Source organism: Anolis sagrei, chromosome 12 (genome assembly GCF_037176765.1).
Source record: "Anolis sagrei isolate rAnoSag1 chromosome 12, rAnoSag1.mat, whole genome shotgun sequence".
NCBI classification, from domain to species: Eukaryota; Metazoa; Chordata; class Lepidosauria; order Squamata; family Dactyloidae; genus Anolis; species Anolis sagrei.
Genome location: NC_090032.1, coordinates 1,540,302 through 1,566,511, shown reverse-complemented (window position 1 = coordinate 1,566,511; position 26,210 = coordinate 1,540,302). Strand labels below are relative to the sequence as shown.

Genomic DNA, 26,210 nt, shown 5'->3' with positions numbered 1-26,210 from the left:
ACGTAGACGACATATTATTTGATACGTAGACGACATACTATTCGATATGTAAACAACATACTATTTGATACGTAGACATACTCTTCGATATGTAAACAATATACTATCTGATACATAGACGACATACTATTTGATATGTAAACGACATACTATCTGATACATAGATGACATACTATTCCATATGTAAACGACATACTATTTGATACGTAGACGACATACTATTCGATATGTAAATGACATACTATCTGATACGTAGACGACATACTATTTGATATGTAAACAATATGTACTATCTGATACGTAGACCACATACTATTTGATATGTAAACAATATGTACTATCTGATACGTAGACGACATACGATTCGATATGTAAACAATATACTATCTGATACATAGATGACATACTATTTGATATGTAAACAATATACTATCTGATACGTAGACGACATACTATTCGATATGTAAACAATATACTATCTGATACGTAGACGACATACTATTTGATATGTAAACAATATACTATCTGATACGTAGACGACATACTATTCGATATGTAAACAATATACTATCTGATACATAGATGACATACTATTCGATATGTAAACAATATACTATCTGATACGTAGAGGACATACTATTCCATATGTAGACGACATACTATCTGATACGTAGACGACATACTATTTGATATGTAAACAATATACTATCTGATACGTAGACGACATACTATTTGATATGTAAACAATATACTATCTGATATGTAGACGACATACTATTCGATATGTAGATAACATACTATCTGATATGTAGACGACATACTATTCGATATGTAAACAACATACTATCTGATACATAGATGACATACTATTCGATATGGAAACGACATACTATCTGATATGTAGACATACTATTTGATATGTAGACGACATACTATCTGATACGTAGATGACATACTATTCGATATGTAAATGACATACTATCTGATACGTAGACGACATACTATTCGATATGTAAACGACATACTGTCTGATATGTAGACGGCATACTATTCGATATGTAGACGACATACTTTTTGATACATAGATATACTATTCGATAAGTAGATGACATACTATTTGATACGTAGAATACATACTATTCGATATGTAGATGACATACTATTTGATACATAGACGACATACTATTCGATATGTAGATTACATACTATTCAAATAAGTAGAAGACATACTGTTTGATACGTAGACGACATACTGTTTGATACGTAGATGACATACTGTTGATATGTAGACAATATACTATTTGATACATACGTACATATTATTCAATAAGTATATGACATACTATTTGATACATAGATGACATACTATTCGATATGTAGATGACATACTATTTGATACGTACACAACATACTATTTGATAAGTAGATAACATACTATTTGATATATAGATGACATACTATTCGATAAGTAGATGGCATACTACTCAATAAGTAAATGGCATACTATTCGATATGTAGACAACATACTATTTGATAAGTAGACCACATACTATTTGATAGACATACTATTCAATACGTAGACGACATACTATTCAAAATGTAGATGATATACCATTCAATATGTACACAATATACTATTTGTTATGTTGATGACACTATTCGATAAATAGACAACATACTATATTGATAAGTAAACATACTATTCAATGCTTAGACGACATACTATTTGATACTTAGACGACATACTATTCAAAATGTAGATGATATACCATTCAATACATACACAACATACTATTTATTATGTAGATGACACTATTCGATAAATAGACGACATACTATTCAATTAGACGATGTACTATTCAATACGTAGAAGGCATACTATTCTATATGTAGATGACAGGCTATTTGTCCTCTACACTGACTGGGAAACAGTGTAGAGGACAAATAGCATGTCATCTACATATAGAATAGTATGTATAATAGTATACTTTTTTTTTTGCACCGAAGTGCCCACATTTTTGCCCTTGCTGGACCGGGGGGACATTCTGAAATGAGTTCTCTTTCTCTTCCTTTCTCCCCAACGACCACCCTGCGAGGTTGACCACATGAAGAGAGAGAATGATGGGACTTCCTGAAGGTCTTTTCCCCCCACCACTAACCTCAAATTCCCCGGATGTGGGGTCCATATCCCAGAGAGAATAGTCCATTTCCCGGTCGCCGTTTGGGTCAATCCGCATGAACCCCGTGACCCCTGCGGAGAGGAGACACCGTATCACTACACAACACGAGTTACAAATGCCATTTTCTAATTGGTTCTACCACCACAACACGGGGGAAGTGTATTAAGATGTGGCGCAATAGGGAGGCACTGACCGTAGAAAGTGCGGTTCCACATACGACGCGTGATGGACGTGGCGTTGGCAATGGAGCCCTCCAACGCCAACGTCTCGTTCGCGGCATGGGCGTAGAGCAGCACTCCGTCGTGGAAGGCGGCAGCAATGAAGTTTTTCTGGAAACATCAATGCAGATTGGTCTTGCTTTAATTGACATGCCTGAATGCGACACAATCCTGGGAGTTGTAGTTTCCTGTAGCGAAATTGCTACTCTATGTTAAATTTTTGGTGTATAGCTCTATGTTTACATATGGCAGATAGGGAAGAATAGGCACAGACAGGGTAGCAACAGCAGAGATAGGATTCATTTGCATATGGAAGCCGATTGGTCATATGCAGATTAGCGTAGGCCCAGGATTTGAAAAGGCTGCTAGGCCAAAATGACAGTTGGGGAGAGCAGAGCTAAACATTCCAAAGGGGCGGAGCCAAAGTTCAAAAATAGGCAGTTAGAGAGTCAAAAGAGGGAGTTAGGGATTCCTGTTTGTGAGAGACAGTTAGGAACATCTGTGAGAGAAAAGAGTTAAGAACTCCTGTTAGAAATAAGCAGTTATGAAGATGTGTTAAAGACTTCTGATATATAGAAGCAGTTAGTTAAATAGAGCTCAATTTTTAGGAACATAAAGAAAGCCAGTGGTGCTTTAGTCAGAATATAATTTCAGTCAAGAGTGTGTAAAGCAAGTAACGTGTTTGTGAATGTGAAACATTGAAAGTCTATTTCAGAAAAGTAAACCAAGTATATGATACTGACTGTAAGCCTCAAGATTGCAACAAAACACAAATGTAACCACAAGCGTTGGAGCCAGAAGTTATAAATAAACTGTGTTACTTTGTTATACAGAAGTGTGTCTCAGTGCCTGTACAAAAGTTAAACAGAACACAGAAAGTCCCAGCTAATATAAAAGAAGAAACTGAATCATTATAAGAGCAAAGAGGAAAGAGAGAAGGAAGAAAGGAAAGAGGAAAGAGGGAAGGAAGGAAGAGAAGGAGGCTGGGAAGAAGAGAGGGATGGAAGGAAGGAAAGGATGAAAGGGAGGGCAGGAAGGATGGAAGGAGAAAGAGGGAAGGAGGGAGGGAAGAAAAGACAAAAGGGAAGGAAGGAAGGAAGGATAAAGGAAAGAGAGAAGGAAGGATGGAAAGAGGAAAGGGATGAAGGGAAGGAGGAAAGAAAGAGAAGGAAGGAAGGATGAAAGGGTGGAAGGGAAGGATGGAAGGAGAAAGAGAGGGGGGAAGGGGGAAGGAAGGACAAAAAGGAAGGAAGGAGAATGGGAGAGAGGGAGAAAAGAGGCAAGGAAGGAAAGACAAAAAGCTGGAAGGGAAGGGTGGAAGCGGAAAGAGGGAGGGTAGAGAGGAAGGGAAGGAGGGAGGAAAGAGGGAACGAAGGAAAGACAAAAGGGAAGGAAGGGATAAAAGAAAGAGAGAAGGAAGGGAAGACAAAAGAGAGGGGAGGATGGAAACAGGAAAGGGGTGAAGGGAAGGAGGAAAGGAAGAGAAAAAAGGATGAAAGGGTGGAAGGGAAGGATTGAAGGAGAAAGAGAGAGAGATGGAAGGAGGGAGGGAGGAGAATGGGAGAGAGGGAGAAAAGAGGCAAGGAAGGAAAAACGAAAAGCTGGAAGGGAAGGGTGGAAGCAGAAAGAGGGAGGGAAGGGAGGGAGAGAGAGGGAAAAAGGAAGGGAAGACAGAAGGAAGGAGAGCGATAAGGGAGGGAGGAGGAAAGGAGAGAGAGAAAGAAAGAAAGAAAGATAGATAGAAAGAAAGAAAGAAAGAAAAGAGGGAAGGAGAGAAAGAAGGAAGGAAGGAGAAAGAAGGAAAGAAGGAAGGAAGGAGAGAGAAGGAAAGGGGGAAGGAGAGAAACAAGAAAAAGAGGAAGGAAGGAGAGAGAGAGAAAGAAAGAAAAAGAGAAGGAGAGAGAGAGATAGAAAGAAAAGGGAAGGAGAGAAAGAAGGAAAAGAGGAAGGAAGGAAGGAGAGAGGGAGAAAGAAGGAAGGAGAGAGAGAGAAGGAGAGAGGGAAGGAGAGAAACAAGAAAAAGAGGAAGGAAGGAGAGAGAGAGAAAGAAAGAAAAAGAGAAGGAGAGAGAGAGATAGAAAGAAAAGGGAAGGAGAGAAAGAAGGAAAAGAGGAAGGAAGGAAGGAAGGAAGGAGAGAGGGAGAAAGAAGGAAGGAGAGAGAGAGAAGGAGAGAGGGAAGGAGAGAAACAAGAAAAAGAGGAATGAAGGAAGGAAGGAAGGAAGGGAAGGAAGGAAGGTGGGAGGAAAGAGAGAAGGAAGGAAAGACAAAAGGGAAGGAAGGAAGGAGAAAGAGGGAGAAGGAGAGAGGGAAGGAGAGAAACAAGAAAAAGAGGAATGAATGAATGAATGAATGAATGAAGGAAGGAAGGAAGGAAGGAAGGAAGGGAAGGAAGGAAGGTGGGAGGAAAGAGAGAAGGAAGGAAAGACAAAAGGGAAGGAAGGAAGGAGAAAGAGGGAGAGAGGGGAGGAAGGAGAAGGAAGGAAGGAAGGAAGGAAGGAAGGAGAGAGAGAAGGAGAGAGGGAAGGAGAGAAACAAGAAAAAGAGGAAGGAAGGAAGGAAGGAAGGAAGGAAGGAAGGAAGGAAGGAAGGAAGGAAGGGAAGGAAGGAAGGTGGGAGGAAAGAGAGAAGGAAGGAAAGACAAAAGGGAAGGAAGGAAGGAGAAAGAGGGAGAGAGGGGAGGAAGGAGGATGAAAGGATGGAAGGGAAGGAAGGAGGGAAGGAAGGGAAGGAGGAAGGGAAGGGAGAAGAAAGGAAGGACAGGATGGTAAGAGAGAGGAGGGCCTGGCTTTGCCCATACTTGAGTTAAACCTTCCTGATGCTGATGAACTCCAGATCCAGACTCACGCCCCTTATTGCTTTGCATCTCAATTGCAATAAAATTAGAACAACAACAACAATACCAACAACAACAACAACAACAACAACAACAATAATACTACCAGCCCGTCTTCCATGGTGAAGTTGTGTTGCGCCCGAGCGTCCCGCTTGATCTCCTCCAAAAAGGGCCGGTATTCGGGATTCGTCGGCTCCGAATATGTGATGATCATCACTGCCTGCGAAAGGTGAGGAGCAAAGTCATTATGCCACAGAGGGCGCCTCCAGGCAACAACAGCCAGGCCACCTCTATGCAAAGACCCTCACTGATTAACTTTGCAGCTTCGTTGCTTGTTGCAACATTCACACTTGCTTCAAACAGGCATGGGTTCTTTCTCCCACCTTGGGCATCATTCCATACAAGGTGCCTCCAGGCAACAACAGCCAGGATACCTCTATGAAAAGACCCTCACTGATTGACTTTGCAGCTTCGTTGCTCATTGCAACATCCACACTTGCTTCAAACAGGTAAGAGGTTCTTTGTCTCATCTTGGGCATCGTTCCACAGAGGGTGCCTCCAGGCAACAACAGCCAGGCCACCTCTATGCAAAGACCCTCACTGATAGACTTTGCAGCTTTGTTGCTCATTGCATCATTCACACTTGCTTCAAACAGGCAAGGGGTTCTTTCTCCCACCCTGGCCATCATTCCACAGAGGGTGCCTCCAGCCAACAACAGCCAGGCCACCTCTATGCAAAGAACCTCACTGATTGACTTTGCAGCTTCGTTGCTCATTGCAACATTCACACTTGCTTCAAACAGGCATGGGTTCGTTCTCCCACCTTGGGCATCATTCCATACAAGGTGCCTCCAGGCAACAACAGCCAGGATACCTCTATGAAAAGACCCTCACTGATTGACTTTGCAGCTTCGTTGCTCATTGCAACATCCACACTTGCTTCAAACAGGTAAGAGGTTCTTTGTCTCATCTTGGGCATCGTTCCACAGAGGGTGCCTCCAGGCAACAACAGCCAGGCCACCTCTATGCAAAGACCCTCACTGATAGACTTTGCAGCTTTGTTGCTCATTGCATCATTCACACTTGCTTCAAACAGGCAAGGGGTTCTTTCTCCCACCCTGGCCATCATTCCACAGAGGGTGCCTCCAGCCAACAACAGCCAGGCCACCTCTATGCAAAGAACCTCACTGATTGACTTTGCAGCTTCGTTGCTCATTGCAACATTCACACTTGCTTCAAACAGGCATGGGTTCGTTCTCCCACCTTGGGCATCATTCCATACAAGGTGCCTCCAGGCAACAACAGCCAGGATACCTCTATGAAAAGACCCTCACTGATTGACTTTGCAGCTTCGTTGCTCATTGCAACATCCACACTTGCTTCAAACAGGTAAGAGGTTCTTTGTCTCATCTTGGGCATCGTTCCACAGAGGGTGCCTCCAGGCAACAACAGCCAGGCCACCTCTATGCAAAGACCCTCACTGATAGACTTTGCAGCTTTGTTGCTCATTGCATCATTCACACTTGCTTCAAACAGGCAAGGGGTTCTTTCTCCCACCCTGGCCATCATTCCACAGAGGGTGCCTCCAGCCAACAACAGCCAGGCCACCTCTATGCAAAGAACCTCACTGATTGACTTTGCAGCTTCGTTGCTCATTGCAACATTCACACTTGCTTCAAACAGGCATGGGTTCGTTCTCCCACCTTGGGCATCATTCCATACAAGGTGCCTCCAGGCAACAACAGCCAGGATACCTCTATGAAAAGACCCTCACTGATTGACTTTGCAGCTTCGTTGCTCATTGCAACATCCACACTTGCTTCAAACAGGTAAGAGGTTCTTTGTCTCATCTTGGGCATCGTTCCACAGAGGGTGCCTCCAGGCAACAACAGCCAGGCCACCTCTATGCAAAGACCCTCACTGATAGACTTTGCAGCTTTGTTGCTCATTGCATCATTCACACTTGCTTCAAACAGGCAAGGGGTTCTTTCTCCCACCCTGGCCATCATTCCACAGAGGGTGCCTCCAGCCAACAACAGCCAGGCCACCTCTATGCAAAGAACCTCACTGATTGACTTTGCAGCTTCGTTGCTCATTGCAACATTCACACTTGCTTCAAACAGGCATGGGTTCGTTCTCCCACCTTGGGCATCATTCCATACAAGGTGCCTCCAGGCAACAACAGCCAGGATACCTCTATGAAAAGACCCTCACTGATTGACTTTGCAGCTTCGTTGCTCATTGCAACATCCACACTTGCTTCAAACAGGTAAGAGGTTCTTTGTCTCATCTTGGGCATCGTTCCACAGAGGGTGCCTCCAGGCAACAACAGCCAGGCCACCTCTATGCAAAGACCCTCACTGATAGACTTTGCAGCTTTGTTGCTCATTGCATCATTCACACTTGCTTCAAACAGGCAAGGGGTTCTTTCTCCCACCCTGGCCATCATTCCACAGAGGGTGCCTCCAGGCAACAACAGCCTGGCCACCTCTATGCAAAGACCCTCACTGATAGACTTTGCAGCTTCGTTGATCATTGCAACATTCACACTTGCTTCAAACAGGCAAGGGGTTCGTTCTCCCACCCTGGGCATCATTCCACAGAGGGTGCCTCCAGGCAACAACAGCCAGGCCACCTCTATGCAAATACCCTCACTGATTGACTTTGCAGCTTTGTTGCTTGTTGCAACATTTACACTCGCTGTAAACAGGCAACGGGTTCTTTCTCCCACCCTGGGCATCATTCCATACAAGGTGCCTCCAGGCAACAACAGCCAGGATACCTCTATGCAAAGACCCTCACTGATTGACTTTGCAGCTTCATTGCTCATTGCAACATTCACACTTGCTTCAAACAGGCAAGGGGTTCGTTCTCCCACCCTGGGCATCATTCCACAGAGGGTGCCTCCAGGCAACAACAGCCAGGCCACCTCTATGCAGAGACCCTCACTGATTGACTTTGGGAGGTCCCTCCATTACAGACCCAAATACATCCAGCCGCTGGCATCTCAAGGAAGCTCCAAGCCTCCCCCAGCCAGCGTTTTTCCATCTCCCGGGGTTATTAATAGCCGCAACCAGCCGGCTGCTGGTTCCAGGGAATTATCTCGCTTCCTTCCTTGATGGAGAAAAGCAGATCCAAGCTTCGGCGCACAATGGAAGGATCCACGCCTTCCTTCACTTTCCCCAAACGCCTCTGTCGTAAGAGCCCAGGAATCCCTTTGAATCCAGCCTGGGAGCCTCTGCCTCTTTGGTGCCAGAGCGCAGCCTGTTCAGACCATTGCAGGTTATAGTTTCCTCCACCACAGGCATCCCAGTGTTCCTTTCTCTCTCTTTCCCTGCCAGTGTCCTCCACCAACACCATATTGCCCACCACCCAAGTGAAGGCTCTCATGAGAGGACAATTCCATCCTAGATTTCATGTATTTCCTCCACCACAGGCATCCCAGTGTTCCTTTCTCTCTCTTTCCCTGCCAATGTCCTCCACCAACACCACACTGACCACTACCCAAGTGAAGGCTTTCATGCCAGGACAATTACATCCTACATTGTATGTGTTTCCTCTACCGCAGGCACCCCAGGGATCCTTACTCTCTCCATTGGTGTGGAATTTGCATTCCCCCCCCCCCCCCGCCTATTCCTACAGTTGTGGAGACAATTCCATCCTAGAATGTGTTTCCTCCACCGCAGGCATCCCAGGGTTCCGTACTCTCTACATTGGTGTGGAATTTGCATGACCCCCACCTTCTGCCATCTACAGATGTGGAGACAATTACATCCTAGATTGTATGTGTTTCCTCCAGCACAGGCACCCCAGGGTTCTTTACTCTCTCTATTGGTGTGGAATTTGTATGACCGCCTTCTGCCTATTCCTACAGACGTGGAGACAATTTCATCCTAGATTGTATGTGTTTCCTCCACCACAGGCATCCCAGGGTTCCTTACTCTCTCCATTGGTGTGGAATTTGCATGACCCCCCGCCTTCTGCCTATTCCTACAGATGTGGAGACAATTCCATCCTAGATTGTATGTGTTTCCCCCACCGCAGGCATCCCAGGGTTCCTTACTCTCTCCACTGGTCTGGAATTTGCATCTCTCTCTCTCCCCCCCCCCCCGCCTTCTGCCTATTCCTACAGATGTGGAGTCAATTACATCCTACATTGTATGTGTTTCCTCTACCGCAGGCATCCCAGGGTTCCTTACTCTCTCCATTGGTGTGGGATTTGCATGTCCCCGCCCCCGCCTTCTGCCTATTCCTACAGATGTGGAGACAATTCCATCCTAGATTGTATGTGTTTCCTCCACTACAGGCATCCCAGTGTTCCTTACTCTCTCCATTGGCGTGGGATTTGCATGACCCCTGCCTTCTGCCTATTCCTACAGATGTGGAGACAATTCCATCCTACATTGTATGTGTTTCCTCCACCGCAGGCATCCCAGGGTTCCTTACTCTCTCCATTGGTGTGGGATTTGCATGTCCCCGCCCCCGCCTTCTGCCTATTCCTACAGCTGTGGAGACAATTCCATCCTAGATTGTATGTGTTTCCTCCATTGCAGGCACCCCAGGGTTCCTTACTCTCTCCATTGGTGTGGAATTTGCATCCCCCCCCCCGCCTTCTGCCTATTCCTACAGATGTGGAGACAATTACACGCTAGATTGTATGTGGTTCCTCCACCGAAGGCATCCCAGGGTTCCTTACTCTCTCCATTGGTGTGGAATTTGCATGACATCCCCCCCCCCCTTCTGCCTATTCCTACAGATGTGGAGACAATTACATCCTACACTGAATGTGTTTCCTCCACCTCGGGCATCCCAGGGTTCCTTACTCTCTCCATTAGTGTGGAATTTGCATGACCCACTGCGTTCTGCCTATTCTTACGGATGTGACGGACCGAAGCACGGAGGCAGGACCAATCTCGACGGCGCTTACCTTGTATGCCTCTCGCGCCGCGGCATCCTCCTCGTCTTTGCGCCGCCAGGGAAGCCGCCGGTCAGGGAAGTGGGATGCCTGGAGGCTGGCCCCATAGAGGTCGATGTAGAAGAAGGCGTACTCGCCGGCGGTGAGTCCCTCCCGGTACGCGTGGAGCATCAGCTTGCGGAACATCTCGGGAGCGCAGCAGACGTAGACGACTGGGCGGCGGAAAAAAGGAACTGGGTTACATGGCAGTGCAGACTCATACAATCCAGATCAAGCTGGCTTCAGGAAAGGCAGAAGCTGCACATCGCAAGTGCTGAACCTGACTCAGCGCATAGAAGAAGGCTTTGAAAGGCAGCAGATCACAAGAGCGGTCTTCATATGAGACTGTCAACCACGTTCTCCTCCTGAGAAAAATGTATAGTATCACAAAGGACGACCACCTCACCCGCCTCATAGGAAACCTGCTACCGAACAGGAGCTTCTTTGTTGAGTTCCAGGGCCAGAGAAGCAGATGGCGGAAACAGAAGAACGGCCTGCCTCAGGGGAGCGTGATTGCTCCATCCATGGTCAACATCGACACAAGTGACCAGCCACTGCCAGAAGGGACAAGGAGCTTCATCTATGCTGATGATCGTGCCATCACCACTCAAGGAAATCAGCTACCGAACAGGAGCTTTTTTGTTGAGTTCCAGGGCCAGAGAAGCAGATGGTGGAAACAGAAGAACGGCCTGCCTCCGGGGAGCGTGCTCGCTCCATCCATGTTCAACATCTACACAAATGACCAGCCACGGCCAGAAGGGACAGAGAGCTTTATCTATGCTGATGATCGTGCCATCACCGCTCAAGCAGGGAGCTTTGAGATGGTTGAGCAGAAGCTCTCCGAAGCTCTAGGTGCTCTTACTGCCTATTACAGGGGAAACCAGCTGATCCCTAATCGATCCAAAACACAGACATGTGCCTTTCATCTCAAGAACAGACAAGCATCCTGAGCTCTGAGGATTATTACCTGGGTAGGAATCCCACTGGAGCATTGCAACACACCCAAATACCTGGGAGTCACTCTGGACCGTGCTCTGACCTACAAGAAGCACTGCCTGAACATCAAGAAAAAAGTGGGCGCTAGAAACAACATCATACGAAAGCTGACTGGCACAACCTGGGGATCACAACCAGACACAGTGAAGACATCTGCCCTTGCGCTGTGCTACTCTGCTGCTGAGTATGCATGCCCAGTGTGGAACACATCTCACCACGCTAAAACAGTGGATGTGGCTCTTAATGAGACATGCCGCATTATCACGGGGTGTCTGCGCCCCACACCACTGGAGAAATTACACTGTCTTGCCGGTATTGCACCACCTGACATCCGCCGGGAAGTAGCAGCCAATAGTGAAAGGACCAAGGCAGAGACATCTCCAGATCATCCCCTGTTTGGGTATCAGCCAGCACGTCAACGACTTAAATCAAGACATAGTTTTCTTAGATCTACAGAGACTCTCGCTGGAACACCCCAGCAAGCGAGAGTCCAAAAGTGGCAGGCCCAAACCCAGCACCTCAACCAATGGCTGATACCAAATGAGAGATTCCCCCCTGGGCACACAGAGGACTGGGCGACGTGGAAGGCGCTGAACAGACTGCGCTCTGGCACCACGAGATGCAGAGCCAACCTTCAGAAATGGGGCCACACAGTGGAGTCCACGACATGTGAGTGCGGAGAGGAGCAAACCACTGACCACCTGCTGCAATGCAACCTGTGGATTATCTGTCTTGAGAATCTGGATTATACGGCGGTGTAGAAGTGGCCCAATCCCAATCATTGCCTACACTCAGAGTCCCATCGGGTTGCACCAATGTGTTGTGAGTGCTGCATTTGGTCCGCGGGCCGCACATCAGTGTTGATGCACCCCAAGAAGAAGCTGCTGCAGCAGCCACGAAGGCCTTCCCGTGGATGTGTGGCCATGCGCGCCCCTCCTGGGGACCTCCGGCACACTTTCCCCTAAATTCCTTCCCGGCCAATCTCGAAGCCGGGCTCCTCTGCGTGTCCGAGAGTGCGGCCAAATCCGCTCCGCTGGGAGCCGTTTGGGCAAATTGGTGGAAGGTTGCGCAACCCAACCCTGGACGCTCCTCGCCTTTTCCCTCCTTGCACGAAGCAAAAAGGTTGTGGAGTCACGCAAAGCAAACAAAGGCGGGCGGAGTGGGCTCAGAGTGACCGCTGGAGTGGCCGAAAGGTCAAGGGTCAACTGACCCCATGGACCTCACCTTCCCTAATGCACCAAAGCAGAGACCTAAGGCAGCTTGACACCACCTTGGATCCATACAATGGGGATTCTGGGATGTGTAGTTTGGTGAGCCCTTCAGCCCCAAACTACAATTCCCAGGGTTCCATAACATTGAGCTAGGGTAGTTCAAGTGGTGCCAAATGGATTAGGATTACGATTATTACTAAGCTGCATTCATTCTGCAGTTGTGAGGCACCCTTGGTCAAACTACAACTCCCAGAGTTGCAAAACCCTCCAGCCCCAAACTACAACACCCAGGGTTCCAAAACATTGAGCTAGGGTAGTTCAAGTGGTGCCAAATGGATTAGGATTATTATTATTACTAAACTGCATTCATTCTGCAGGGACCTTAGTCAAACTACAACTCCCAGGGTTCCAAAGCATTGAGCTAGGGTAGTTAAGTGGTGCCAAATGTATCATCATCATCATCATCATCATCATCATCATCATTATGTTTATTCAGCTGCATATATTCTGCAGTGGGGAATAGATGCACCCTTAGTCAAACTACAACTCCCAGGTTTCCAAAGCATTGAGCTAAGGTAGTTCAAGTGGTGCCAAAAGTATGATGATGATGATGAGGATAATGATGAGGATGATGATGATTATTATGTTTATTCAGCTGCATATATTCTGTAGTGGGGAACAGATACACCCTTAGTCAAACTACAACTCCCAGGCTTCCAAAGCATTGAGCTAGCGTAGTCCAAGTGGTGCCAAATGTATTGTTGTTGTTGTTATTATTATTATTATTATTATTATCATCATCATCAAACTGCACTCATTCTGCAGTGGAGAATAGAGGCTCCCTTAGTCAAACTACAATTCCCAGGGTTCCAAAACATTGAGCAAGTTTAGTTCAAGTGGTGCCAAATGGATGATGATGATGATGATGATGATGATGATTATTATTATTATTATTACTAAGTTGCATTCATTCTGCAGTGGGGAATAGAGGCGCCCTTAGTCAAACTACAACTCCCAGGAATCCAAAACATTGAGCTAGTTTAGTTCAAGCGGCATAAATGTATTATTATTATTATTATTATTATTATTACTGGTACTACTACTACTACTAAGCTGCATTCATTCTGCAGTGGAGAACAGATGTGCCCTTAGTCAAACTACAACTCCCAGGGTTCCAAAGCATTGTGCTAGTGTAGTTCAAGTGGTGCCAAATGTGTTGTTGTTGTTGTTGCTGTTACTGATATTATTATTAAGCTGCACTTATTGTGCAGTGGGGAATAGATGCACCCTTAGTCAAACTACAACTCCCAGGGTTCCAAAACATTGAGCTAATTTAGTTCAAGTTGTGCCAATTTTATTATTATTATTATTATTATTAGTAGTAGTAGTAGTAGTAGTACTAAGCTGCACTCATCCTTCAGTGGGGAATAGAGGCGCCCTTAATCAAGCTACAACTCCCAGGGATCCAAAACATTGAGCTAGTTTAGTTCAAGTCATGCCGAATGTATTATTATTATTATTATTATTATTATTATTAAGCTGCATTCTTTCTGCAGTGAGGAATAGATGCACCCTTAGTCAAACTATAACTCCCAGGGTTCCAAAACACTGAGCTAATTTAGTTCAAGTCATGCCGAATGTATAATAATAATAATAATAATAATAATAATAATAATTATTATTATTCTTATTCTTATTTACTAAGCTGCACTCATTCTGCAGTGGGGAATAGGTGCACCCTTAGTCAAACTACAACTCCCAGGGTTCCAAAACATAAGTGTTCTTTTCTTTCTGCAAAAAGAAAGAAAGAGAAAAGGAGGAGAAAGTGAATGGCAGCAATGGAGCCATTCCATATTTTTTGCATTCCTGAGAAAGGATATTCGACCTCTGCCTTCCTTTTCCAATGTCTTTCCTTCCTTTTGCAGCGATCTGATTTTAAAGATCTCTTCCAAATGTCTCCATATTTTGCAAGATTGGGGAACATTTCGCAACCCTAGATAAGGGATGCTCCACCGGGAACAACTTTCACCACTTTGGGGTGTGTCTACACTGTCAAATTAATCCAGTTTGATCCCACTTTGACATCCCGGGAGTTGTCGTTTGGAAGTCAATATGCAGAAGTATTGCATTTGGAAAAAGTTGGCAACCCAAACAAGAAATAGGGAGACATGCGCAGGAGCATGGCTATAGGAAAAGTTGGCAACCCAATGCCAAAAATAGTGGGACATGCACAGGAGCATTGCTCTTGGAAAAAGTTGGCAACTCTAGACTTGAAATAGGAGCATGTCTATAGGAAAAGTTGGCAACCCTAGACTTGAGATAGTGAGACATGCGCAGGAGCATGGCTTTTGGAAAAGTTGGCAACCCTAGACTTGACATAGAGAGACATGCGCAGGAGCATGGATATAGGAAAAGTTGGCAACCCTAGACTTGACATAGAGAGACATGCACAGGAGCATGGCTATAGGAAAAGTTGGCAACCCTAGACTTGAGATAGCGGGACATGCACAGGAGCATTGCTCTTGGAAAACATTGGCAACCCTAGACTTGAAATAGGTGCATGGCTATAGGAAAAGTTGGCAACCCTAGACTTGAGATATCGGGACATGCGCAGGAACATGGCTTTAGGAAATGTTGGCAACCCAATGCTGAAAATAGTGGGACATGCACAGGAGCATTGCTCTTGGAAAAAGTTGGCAACCCTAGACTTGAAATAGGAGCATGGCTATAGGAAAAGTTGGCAACCCTAGACCTGAAATAGCAGGACATGCGCAGGAGCATGGCTATAGGAAAAGTTGGCAACCCAATGCCAAACGTAGTGGGACATGCACAGGAGCATTGCTCTTGGAAAAAGTTGGCAACCCTAGACTTGAAATGGGAGCATGGCTATAGGAAAAGTTGGCAACCCTAGACTTCAAATAGGAGCATGTCTATAGGAAAGGTTGGCAACCCTAGACTTCAAATAGGAGCATGTCTATAGGAAAAGTTGGCAACCCTAGACTTGAGATAGCTAGACATGCGCAGGAGCATGGCTTTAGGAAAAGTTGGCAACCCAATGCCAAACGTAGTGGGACATGCACAGGAGCATTGCTCTTGGAAAAAGATGGCAACCCTAGACTTGAAATAGGAGCATGGATATAGGAAACGTTGGCAACCCTAGACTTGAAGTAGCGAGACATGCGCAGGAGCATGTCTATAGGAAAAGTTGGCAGCCCAATGCCGAAAATAGTGGGAGATGCGCAGGAGCATTGCTCTTGGAAAAAGTTGGCAACCCTAGACTTGAAAGAGGAGCATGGCTATAGGAAAAATTATAAGAAAATTTAGCAACCTTAGACCTGAAATAGCGAGACACGCGCATTGGCGACCCTAGACCTGGGACATGTGCAGGAGCATGGCTTTAGGAAAAGTTGGCAACCCAGTGTCGAAAATAGTGGGACATGCGCACTAGCATTGCTCTTGGAAAAAGTTGGCAACCCTAGACTTCAAATAGGAGCATGGCTATAGGAAACGTTGGCAACCCTAGACTTGAGATAGCAAAGCATGTGCAGGAGCATGGATATAGGAAAAGTTGGCAACCCTAGAGGTGAAATGGCGAGACATGCGCAGGAGCATTGCTCTGGGAAAAAGTTGGCAACCCTAGACTGGAAATAGGAGCATGGCTATAGGGAACGTTGGCAACCGTAGACTTGAGATAGCGAGACATGCGCAGGAGCATGGCTATAGGAAAAGTTGGCAACCCAATGCCGAAACTAGTGGGATATGCAGAGGAGCATTGCTCTTGGGAAAAGTTGGCAACCTTAGTCTTCAAATAGGAGCATGGCTATAGGAAAAGTTGGCAACCCTAGACCTGAAATAGCAGGACATGCGCAGGAGCATGGCTATAGGAAAAGTTGGCAACCCTAAACCTGAAATAGCGAGACATGCGCAGGAGCATGGCTATAGGAAACGTTGGCAACCCTAAACCTGAAATAGGGAGACATGCGCAGGAGCATGGCTTTAGGAAAAGTTGGCAATCCTAAACCTGAAATAGCGAGACATGCGCAGGAGCATGGCTTTAGGAAAAGTTGGCAACCCTAAACCTGATATAGCGAGACATGCGCAGGAGCATGGTTATAGGAAAAGCTGGCAACCCTAAACCTGATATAGCAGGACATGCGCAGGAGCATGGATATTAGAAAAAGTTGGCAACCCAATGCCGAAAATAGTGGGATATGCAGAGGAGCATTGCTCTTGGGAAAATTTGGCAACCCTAGACTTGAAATAAGAGCATGTCTATGGGAAACATTGGCGGCCCTAGACTTGAGATAGCGAGACATGTGCAGGAGCATGGCTTTAGGAAAAGTTGGCAACCCAATGCCGAAACTAGTGGGCCATGCGGAGGCGTTTCCTTGCCAAGGTGCAAAGAGTCTCCCTGGCGTCCAGCCCAGAGGTTTCCTGTTATTTTCCTGCCTTGGCCGAGGTCAAGGGACACTCCTCTGTCCGGCGGAGGGGTCACATGGCCCCTTTGGCCCCCTGAGCCAGCGCTTTCCTGTTTTGCTGAGTCGCCATTTCCTCCTCCTCCTCCTCCTCCTCCTCCTCCTCCTTTGCAGGGAATTCCAGCCGGAGCGTGGCCCGAGCAAGGGAGCATCCGCACTGGGAAATTGGAGCACTTTGGCCCCACTTGAAGGGCCAAGGTGATGGGGCCTGGGAGCTGTAGTTCTCCAAGGTCTTGCCTGCCAGGGTATAGCGTAGCACTCAACCCAAGGCCTGAAAAGGTGCCCAGGAGGGAGTTTGTAGGCTCCAAATGGAAATTCAATGGGATTTCAAGGCACAGAAGGCGGCTCGATGGGGAGGAAGTGCAAGGAAGGAGGAAGGAAGAAAAGAAGGGAGGAAGAAGGGAGGAAAGGAGAGGGAGGAAAGAAGAAAGGAAGAAGACAAGGAAGGAAAGAAGGGAGGCAAAGAAGAAGGGAAGGAAGGAAGGAAGAAAAGAAGGGAGGAAGAAGGGAGGAAAGAAGAGAGAGAAAGGAAGAAACGAAGAAGACAAGGAAGGAAAGAAGGGAGGCAAAGAGGAAGGGAGGGTGGGAGGGATGGATGGAGGAAGGAAGGAAGGAAGGAAGGAAAGTAGGGAGGAAGAAGGGAGGAAGGAAGAGGGGAAAAGGAAGAAAAGGAAGAATATAAGGAAGGAAAGAAGGGAGGCATAGAGGGAGGGAGGGAAGGAAGGAAGAAAAGAAGGAAGGAAAGTAGGGAGGAAGAAGGGAGGAAGGAAGAGGGAAAAAGGAAGAAGATAAGGAAGGAAAGAAGGGAGGCATAGAGGGAGGGAGGGAAGGAAGAAAAGAAGGAAAAATAAGGGAGGAAAGAAAAGGGAGGGAGGGAGGAAAGAAGGGAGACATAGAGGAAGAGTGGGAGGGATGGACGAAGGGTTGGACGGAGGAAGGAAGGAAGGAAGGAAGGAAGGAAGGAAGGAAGGAAGGAAGGAAAGAAAGAATTCTGGAAAAAAAGGAAGGAAGAGAAAGGGAAAGAGGAAGAAAAGAAGGGCAAAGGGAAGGAAAGGAGAGGGAGAAAGGAAGTAAAGGAAGGAAAGAAGGGAGGCATAGGGGAAGGGAGGGAAGGGAGGGAGGGAAGGAAGGATGGAAGGAAAGAAGGAAGGAAGGAAAGAAGGAAGGAAAGAAAGGAAGAAGGGAGGAAAGAAGAGGGATAAAGGAAGGAAGGAGACAAGGAAGGAAAGAAGGGAGGCATAGAGTAAGGGAAGGAGGGAGGAAAGAAAGAAGGAAGAAGGGAAGAAAGAAAGGGGAGAAAGGAAGAAGACAAGGAAGGAAAGAAGGGAGGCATAGGGGAAGGGAGGGAGGAAAGAAGGAAGGAAAGAAGGAGGGAAGAAAAGAAGTCTGAAAAAAGGGGGGGAACAAAGGAAAAGGGAAGGAAGGAGGAAGAAAAGGAGGGCAAAAGGGAGGAGAGGGAGGAAGGAAGAAGGGAAGGAAAGAAAAGAGGGCAAAAGGGAGGAGAGGGAGGAAGGAAGAAGGGAAGGAAGGAAAGAAGGGAGGCATAGATGGAGGGAGGGGGGAAGGAAAGAAGGAAGGAAGGAATGAAGGAAGGAAAGAAGTCTGGAAAAAGGGAGAAAGGAGGAAAGAGGAAAAGGAGGAGGAAGAAAAGGAAGGCAAAAGGGAGGAGAGGAAGGAAGGAAGAAGGGAAGGAAGGAAGGAAGGAAGGAAGGAAAGAAAGAAAGAAAGAAAGAAAGAAAGAAGGGAGACATGGATGGAGGGAGGGGTGGATGGAGGGAGGAAGGAAGGAAAAATTCTGGAAAAAAAGGAAGAAAGAAAGGAAAAGGAAGGAGGAAGAAAAGGGGGCAAAAGGGAGGAGAGGGAGGAGGAAGGGAAGGAAAGGAAGGAAAGAAGAGAAGGAGGGAAGGATGGACGGAGGGAGGGAGGGAGGGAGGGAGGAAGGAAGGAAGGAAGGAAGGAAGGAAGGAAGGAAGGAAGGAAGTCTCTGAGCCAAACGTAAGCCAAGCATCCATTGGGGAAGGGTCCCTGAGCCTGTGCAAAGTGCTTTCTCCAGGATGCAAACATAAGCGATGTGCCAATTGGGGAAGGGTCTCTGGGCCTGTGCCAAGTGTTTCCTCGCTACTACGCTCTACGGGAAGCAACTATAAGTTGTATGCCCATTGAGGAAGGGTTTCTGAGCCCGTGCAAAGTGATTCCTTGCTACTATGCAACTGCAAGCTGCGGGCTCATTGCAGAAAGGTCTCTGAGCCAAATGTAAGCCAAGCGCCAATTGGGGAAGGGTCTCTGGGTCTGTGCCAAGTGTTTCCTCGCTACTACGCTCTATGGGAAGCAACTATAAGCTGTGTGCCCAATTGGGGAAGGGTCTCTGAGTCTGTGCAACATGTTTACTCACTACTACTCCTTCCGGGAAGCAACTATAAGTTGTGTGCCCAATTGGGGAAGGGTCTCTGAGTCTGTGCAAAGTGTTTACTCACTACTACTCCTTCCAGGAAGTAACTATAAGTTGTGTGTCCAATTGGGAAAGAGTCTCTGAGTCTGTGCAAAGTGTTTACTCACTACTACTCCTTCCAGGAAGCAACTATAAGTTGTGTGCCCAATTGGGGAAGGGTCTCTGAGTCTGTGCAAAGTGTTTACTCACTACTACTCCTTCCAGGAAGCAACTATAAGTTGTGTGCCCAATTGGGGAAGGGTCTCTGAGTCTGTGCAAAGTGTTTACTCACTACTACTCCTTCCGGGAAGTAACTATAAGCTGTGCGTCCAAATTGGGGAAGGGTCTCTGAGTCTGTGCAAAGTGTTTACTCACTACTACTCCTTCCAGGAAGCAACTATAAGTTGTGTGCCCAATTGGGGAAGGGTCTCTGAGTCTGTGCAAAGTGTTTACTCACTACTACTCCTTCCGGGAAGCAACTATAAGTTGTGTGCCCAACTGGGGAAGGATTGAGTCTGTGCAAAGTATTTACTCACTACTACTCCTTCTGAGAAGTAACTATAAGTGTGTGCCCAATTGGGGAAGGATTGAGTCTGTGCAAAGTATTTACTCGCTACTACTCCTTTCGGGAAGCAACTATAAGTTGTATGCCCAATTGAGGAAGGGTCTCTGGGCCTGTGCAAAGTGTTTACTCACTACTACTCCTTCTGGGAAGTAACTATAAGCTGTGTGCCCAATTGGGGAAGGGTCTCTGAGTCTGTGCAAAGTATTTACTCACTACTACTCCTTCCGAGAAGTAACTATAAGTTGTGTGCCCAATTGGGGAAGGATTGAGTCTGTGCAAAGTATTTACTCGCTACTACTCCTTCCGGGAAGCAACTATAAGTTGTGTGCCCAATTGGGGAAGGGTCTCTGGGCCTGTGCAACGTGTTTACTCACTACTACTCCTTCTGGGAAGTAACTATAAGTTGTGTGCCCAATTGGGGAAGGGTCTCTGGGCCTGTGCAAAGTGTTGTCCCACTACTACGTTCTCCGGGAGGCAAACATAAGTCTTATCCCCATTGGGGAAGGGTCTCTGGACCCGTACAAAGCATTTCCCCTGCCCCAGACCCACAGGAACCGTGACTCACTGCGGGCCTTCTGCTTGATGTGGCTGACGATGGCGGTGTAGTTCTTCTCCGGAAAAGGGATGTCCTCCACAGTGATGTTGAGGTCGGGCAGCTGAAGGTAGAGACCCTCCACGGCGAAGTAGCAGGGCCGGTCGTCGTGCCCGACCCAGTAGAGCAGCAGAGCCCGGCGGGTCCAGCCGAAGTGCTGACTGAGTCGTGTACCGAACTCGCCCAGCTTTCCATGGCTAGGCCCGGTCCGGGTGGTCAATGCATACTCGGCGGACTTGTGTCCGAAGCCCACGGCCTCGGCGGCGGCGGTCAACAAGGGCAGCCCCCAGTGGCGGGTGAAGCGGGCCACCGGGGCCGTCGTGTAGGCGCAACCAGGCCCCAGGAAAAGGGAAGGGTTGGCCCCCATCTTGAGGTCCACGGCCGAGAGCGGGGCGATGGAGTCCGAGCAGGTGCCCTCCTGGTCCTCGCTGGAGCCGAACAGCAGCCGGACCGTGAAGCCGGGCAGCAGGTCCCGCCGGGTGTTGACACTCCGCACGGCCCTCCGCACGGCTGGGCCCACCCGCGGCCAAGCCCAGGGGTAGCTGGTGTTGCGCTCGGGGAGAACCACCGCAATCGTCAAGTCGGCCCCGGCACAGGAGTCCGGATGGCAGGAAAGCATCAGCAGGAGGCACCACCACAGGACCGGGAAATGGCCAGAGGGATTCACGAAAGAGGGATGCATTCCTTTGCTCCCCTCCTTGTGTCTCTCCATCCTTAAGGCTGATTCTTGGACAACTCCAAGGAGGGCTCAAAAGCTGCCTGACCCTTGACCTCTGCTGGGGGGGGGTCGTCACCTTCTGACCCTCGAATTGTTCTTGTTGTCGTCGTTATCTTTGCTTATACCCCGCCTTTCAAATGTCTTTGCTTTGCGTAGAATCCAATTTTAGGGGGAAAGACCCCCTTTCCTGCCCCTCAAAAGTATCACCCCATGGGGCAAAGACAAGGGGCAAGTCCTTCTCCTTCTCTCTGGGTAACCCCCCTACATTTGGGACCCCCACAAGCCCCCCCAAAGGATTCCGCCTATTGCACCCGTTCGGATACAACCACACTGCCCCACAAATCGAATCCCCTCCCCAAATCTAACCCGCTTGACTCTTTGCCCCGGAACCTACCCCATATCCCACTGTGCCCCCAAATCTATCACGTCCTCCCCCCCAAAGATTATCCTTTAGATCTAACCCTACCCAGGGTTTACCTGGTCATGGGGAACCTGTCGTGCCCTACCCTACTCTTTGTCCCCGTCTCGGTCCTGACCGTTCCGGACTCTACCCCACTGAACCCCACATTGAGATCCTGCTTGACTGTGACTGAAAGCTGGCTGACGGTCACCCCAAAAGTAAGTCTGCCCGACCGACCGTTCTTGAGTTGCCCCTACCCTACTCTTTGTCCCCGACCTGGTCCTGACCTTGCCTAAGTGTACCCCACTGAACCCCAGTTGAGATCCTACTTGACCGTGACCATAGGCCGGCTGATGGTCACCCCAAAACTAAGTCTGCCCGACCGACCGTTCTTGAGTTGCCCCTACCCTACTCTTTGTCCCCGACCTGGTCCTGACCTTGCCCGACTCTACCCCACTGAACCCCAGTTGAGATCCTACTTGACCGTGACTGAAAGCTGGCTGACGGTCACCCCAAAACTAAGTCTGCCCAACCGACCGTTCCTCAGTTGCCCCTACCCTACTCTTTGTCACCGTCCTGGTCCTGACCTTGCCTAAGTGTACCCCACTGAACCCCAGTTGAGATCCTACTTGACTGTGACCATAGGCCGGCTGATGGTCACCCCAAACTAAGTCTGCCCGACCGACCGTTCTTGAGTTGCCCCTACCCTACTCTTTGTCCCCGACCTGGTCCTGACCTTGCCTAACTACCCCACTGAACCCCAGTTGAGATCCTACTTGACCGTGACCATAAGCCGGCTGATGGTCACCCCAAAACTAAGTCTGCCCGACCGACCGTTCTTGAGTTGCCCCTACCCTACTCTGACCTTGCCTAACTACCCCACTGAACCCCAGTTGAGATCCTACTTGACTGTGACCAAAGGTTGGCTAACAGTTACCCCAAAACTAAGTCTCCCCGACGGACCGTTCCTCAGTTGCCCCAATCAATCCAACATTGCTGGTATTGATCCAGCCGGTTTGCTCCTTGCTGGATCAATACCCCTAATCAAAGGATTAACTACCTTCCCAGAATTAACCCCAATGGACTTGGGGGGTCGAATCCCCCCCAACTAGATCCAAAAGTCAACTCACCGCAGAGCCCTATACTTTGTCCCACTGTCCCCCAAAATTATCTAGTCCGAACCCCCAGTTGTAACCCACCCCCAGTGACTTGGCCCCCCAAGGGTACCCCACCCAAGGGAACCCCAAAAGTTTCTCCTGCTGACCACAAGTTGTCTATTATCTCTCCCCCAAACTGACCCCACTGTACCCCCAAATCTGTCCCTGCTCTGCCCCCCAAATCTGCCCCCCAAGACCCCCAGGTAGCTCCCACTTGCCTCTGCCTCTCTGCCTTCCTTCCTATCAGGAGGAACCGGAGGAGTGACTGAGAGAAGAGAAGAGAAGGAGGAGGATTTATTCGCCCAAGTAGAGGAGGAGGAGGAGGAAGAAGAGGAGGAGGAGGAGGGTTAACCCCGTCCTGCCCGGAGGACGGCAAAGGACCCCTCCCCAAAACACACCTTGCCAATATAGACTATTGCACCCATACATACCTATTATTATTGTTGTTGTTATTATTATTATTTACACTATACTTGCCTTTACCTGCCCATAGAGAACCTGTTGCACCCATTAATGTCTATTATTATTATTATTATTACACTATATTTTTCCTTGCCTTCTCATGGAGAACCTGTTGCACTCATTAGTATCTATTACTATTATTATTATTATTATCATTATTATTCACAGTATTTGACCTTACCTATTTAGGGAGGAACCTATTTCACCCATAAACAACAACAACAACACACTATTTTTGCCCTTACCTGCTCAGGAGGGAACCTGTTGCACCTATGAATATCTATTGTTGTTGTTGTTGTTGTTGTTGTTATTTCACTATACTTGCCCTTACCTGCTCAAGAGAGAACCTGTTGCACTTATAAATATCTGCTATTGTTGTTGTTGTTGCACTATATTTGCCCTTACCATCTCAGGAGGGAACCTAGTGCACCTATAAATATCTATTATTATTATTATTATTATTATTATTGCTGTTGTTGTTGTTATTGCACTATACTTGCCCTTACCTGCTCAGGAGGGAACCTGTTGCACCTATTATTATTATTATTATTATTATTATTATTATTATTATTATTGCTGTTGTTGTTGTTATTGCACTATACTTGCCCTTACCTGCTCAGGAGGGAACCTGCTGCACCTATTAATATCTATTATTATTATTATTATTATTATTATTATTATTATTATTGCTGTTGTTGTTATTGTACTATACTTTCCCTTACCTGCTCAGGAGGGAACCTGTTGCACCTATAAATATCTACTCTCCTTCTCCTTCTCCTTCTCGTTATTATTATTATTATTATTATTATTGCTGTTGTTGTTGTTGTTGTTGTTATTGCACTATACTTGCCCTTACCTGCTCAGGAGGGAACCTGTTGCACATATAAATATCTATTATTATTATTATTATTATTATTATTATTGCTGTTGTTGTTATTGCACTATACTTTCCCTTACCTGCTCAGGAGGGAACCTGTTGCACCTATAAATATCTACTCTCCTTCTCCTTCTCCTTCTCGTTATTATTATTATTATTATTATTATTATTATTATTATTGCTGTTGTTGTTGTTGTTGTTATTGCACTATACTTGCCCTTACCTGCTCAGGAGGGAACCTGTTGCACATATAAATATCTATTATTATTATTATTATTATTATTATTATTATTATTATTATTATTATTATTATTATTATTATTGCTGTTGTTATTATTGCACTATATTTGCCCTTACCTGCTCAACCTGCTGCACCAATTAATATTATTATTCCTATTACGATGACTAATATTGCATACTTGTCCTTGCCTGCTCAAGATGGCACTGGCTGCACCAATAACATTAGCATTAGTATTCTTATTATCTCAGGGAATTTGCTCTTGCAAACAACAACAACAACACTACAATTAGAAGAATAATAATTACAGACTCACTGGAGCCCTAAAGTGAGGCGGGCAATATCGCCACCTGGTGGTCAGTGCTAGGAATGCCCTCTTCTGCTCCACAAGGTCTCTCATTAGTACTAATTATTATGATTCTCATCATCATCACTGTCATCAGTGCTATAAACATCTATGGCCTCCCCAGGACACCATATAAATAATCAATTAATTATTAATATTCTTAATTGTTATTACTTGTGAATAATTAATTATATTATATTAATAGTTAATAATTAATATTAATAATTAATATTATTATTAATATAACGAATATGGCTAATTTAATATAACTAAATTATAATTAATATTAATAGTTAATAGTTTCCTATTAATTGATATTAATTAAATATTAATATTAATTAATATTAGTGATTAATATAAATAAGTATTAATAGTTAATACTTAGTAGGCATCCTATTAATTAATATTAATTAAATATTAATATTAATTAATATTAATAATTCAAGTAATCAATTATTAATAGTTAATAATGAATATTAATAATTAATATTATTGATATAACGAATATAGCTAATATAATATAACGAAATTATAATTAATATTAATATAATTAATATTTTGATTTTGATTGATGATTAATATTAATTAATGTTAATATTTAATTAATATCAATTAATAGACATCTTATTAATTAATATTAATTAAATATTAACATTAATTAATATTAATAATCAATATAATTAATTATTAATAGTTAACAATTAATAGCCATCCTATTAATTAATATTAATTAAATATTAATATTAATTAATGTTAATAATTAATATAATTAATTATTAATAGTTAATGATTAATAAGCATTCTATTAATTAAAATTAATTAAATTTTAATATTAAGTAATATTAATAATTAATATAAATAATTATTAATAGTTAATGATTAATAGGTATCTTAACTATTAATTATTATTTATATAATATTAATAATTATTAATAGTTAGGATACCTATTAATCATTAACTATTAATAATTATTTATATTGATTTATATTAAAAAACCAAAACAAAATTCAAATGAATATTAATTACAGTAATTTCCAAGTAGGTACGGGCTTTTCCTAAATTAACAAAGCGTGCTTAATGTTGTGTTTAAGGGAGAATTAAATTATCATTGCTAATTATTATTAATTATTATTATTATTATTTATTAAATAATAAATAATATTAATTAATATTAATAATTAATATTAATAATTATTAGGTATCCTATTAATACTAATTATTAATTATTATAATTAATAATAATAATTAATAATAATTAGCAAATAGCAATGATAATTTAATTCTCCCTTAAACACAACATTAAGCACACTTTGTTAATTTAGGAGAAGCACGTACCTACTTAGAAATGAATTACTGTAATTAATATTCATTTGAATATTAATTTGAATAATTTGAAGAGAGGGGAAAAAATTAGCAGAGGATGGTTTCGATCCATCGACCTCTGGGTTATGGGCCCAGCACGCTTCCGCTGCGCCACTCTGCTCCATTGGAACTCCAGGCGGCTTAGGGAGTACATAAGAGCATGTCACGTTCTGCGCATGCGCACGTTTCTTGGAG

The 26,210-nt window shown here is 45.3% G+C and overlaps 1 protein-coding gene and 1 non-coding gene across 2 annotated transcripts in view; both read right to left on the bottom strand.

Moving 5' to 3' along the window:
* The window catches only part of NPR1 (natriuretic peptide receptor 1), a 52,659-nt gene extending 29,535 nt beyond the window's left edge, over positions 1–23,124 (bottom strand). Inside the window, exons 1-5 of the mRNA XM_060757981.2 lie at positions 20,428–23,124; positions 10,161–10,360; positions 5,340–5,453; positions 2,374–2,509; positions 2,160–2,251 (exon numbers count right to left, since the gene is read on the bottom strand). Of these exons, the coding sequence (XP_060613964.2) occupies positions 2,160–2,251; positions 2,374–2,509; positions 5,340–5,453; positions 10,161–10,360; positions 20,428–21,166 (1,281 nt within the window). The 5' untranslated portion in view covers positions 21,167–23,124. The remainder of the gene's footprint in view (positions 1–2,159; positions 2,252–2,373; positions 2,510–5,339; positions 5,454–10,160; positions 10,361–20,427) is intronic.
* Positions 23,125–26,064: 2,940 nt separating this feature from the next.
* On the bottom strand, positions 26,065–26,136 carry TRNAM-CAU (transfer RNA methionine (anticodon CAU)). Its single transcript has one exon. It is a non-coding gene; the product is annotated as a tRNA-Met (tRNA).
* Between the last annotated feature and the right edge of the window lie 74 nt (positions 26,137–26,210).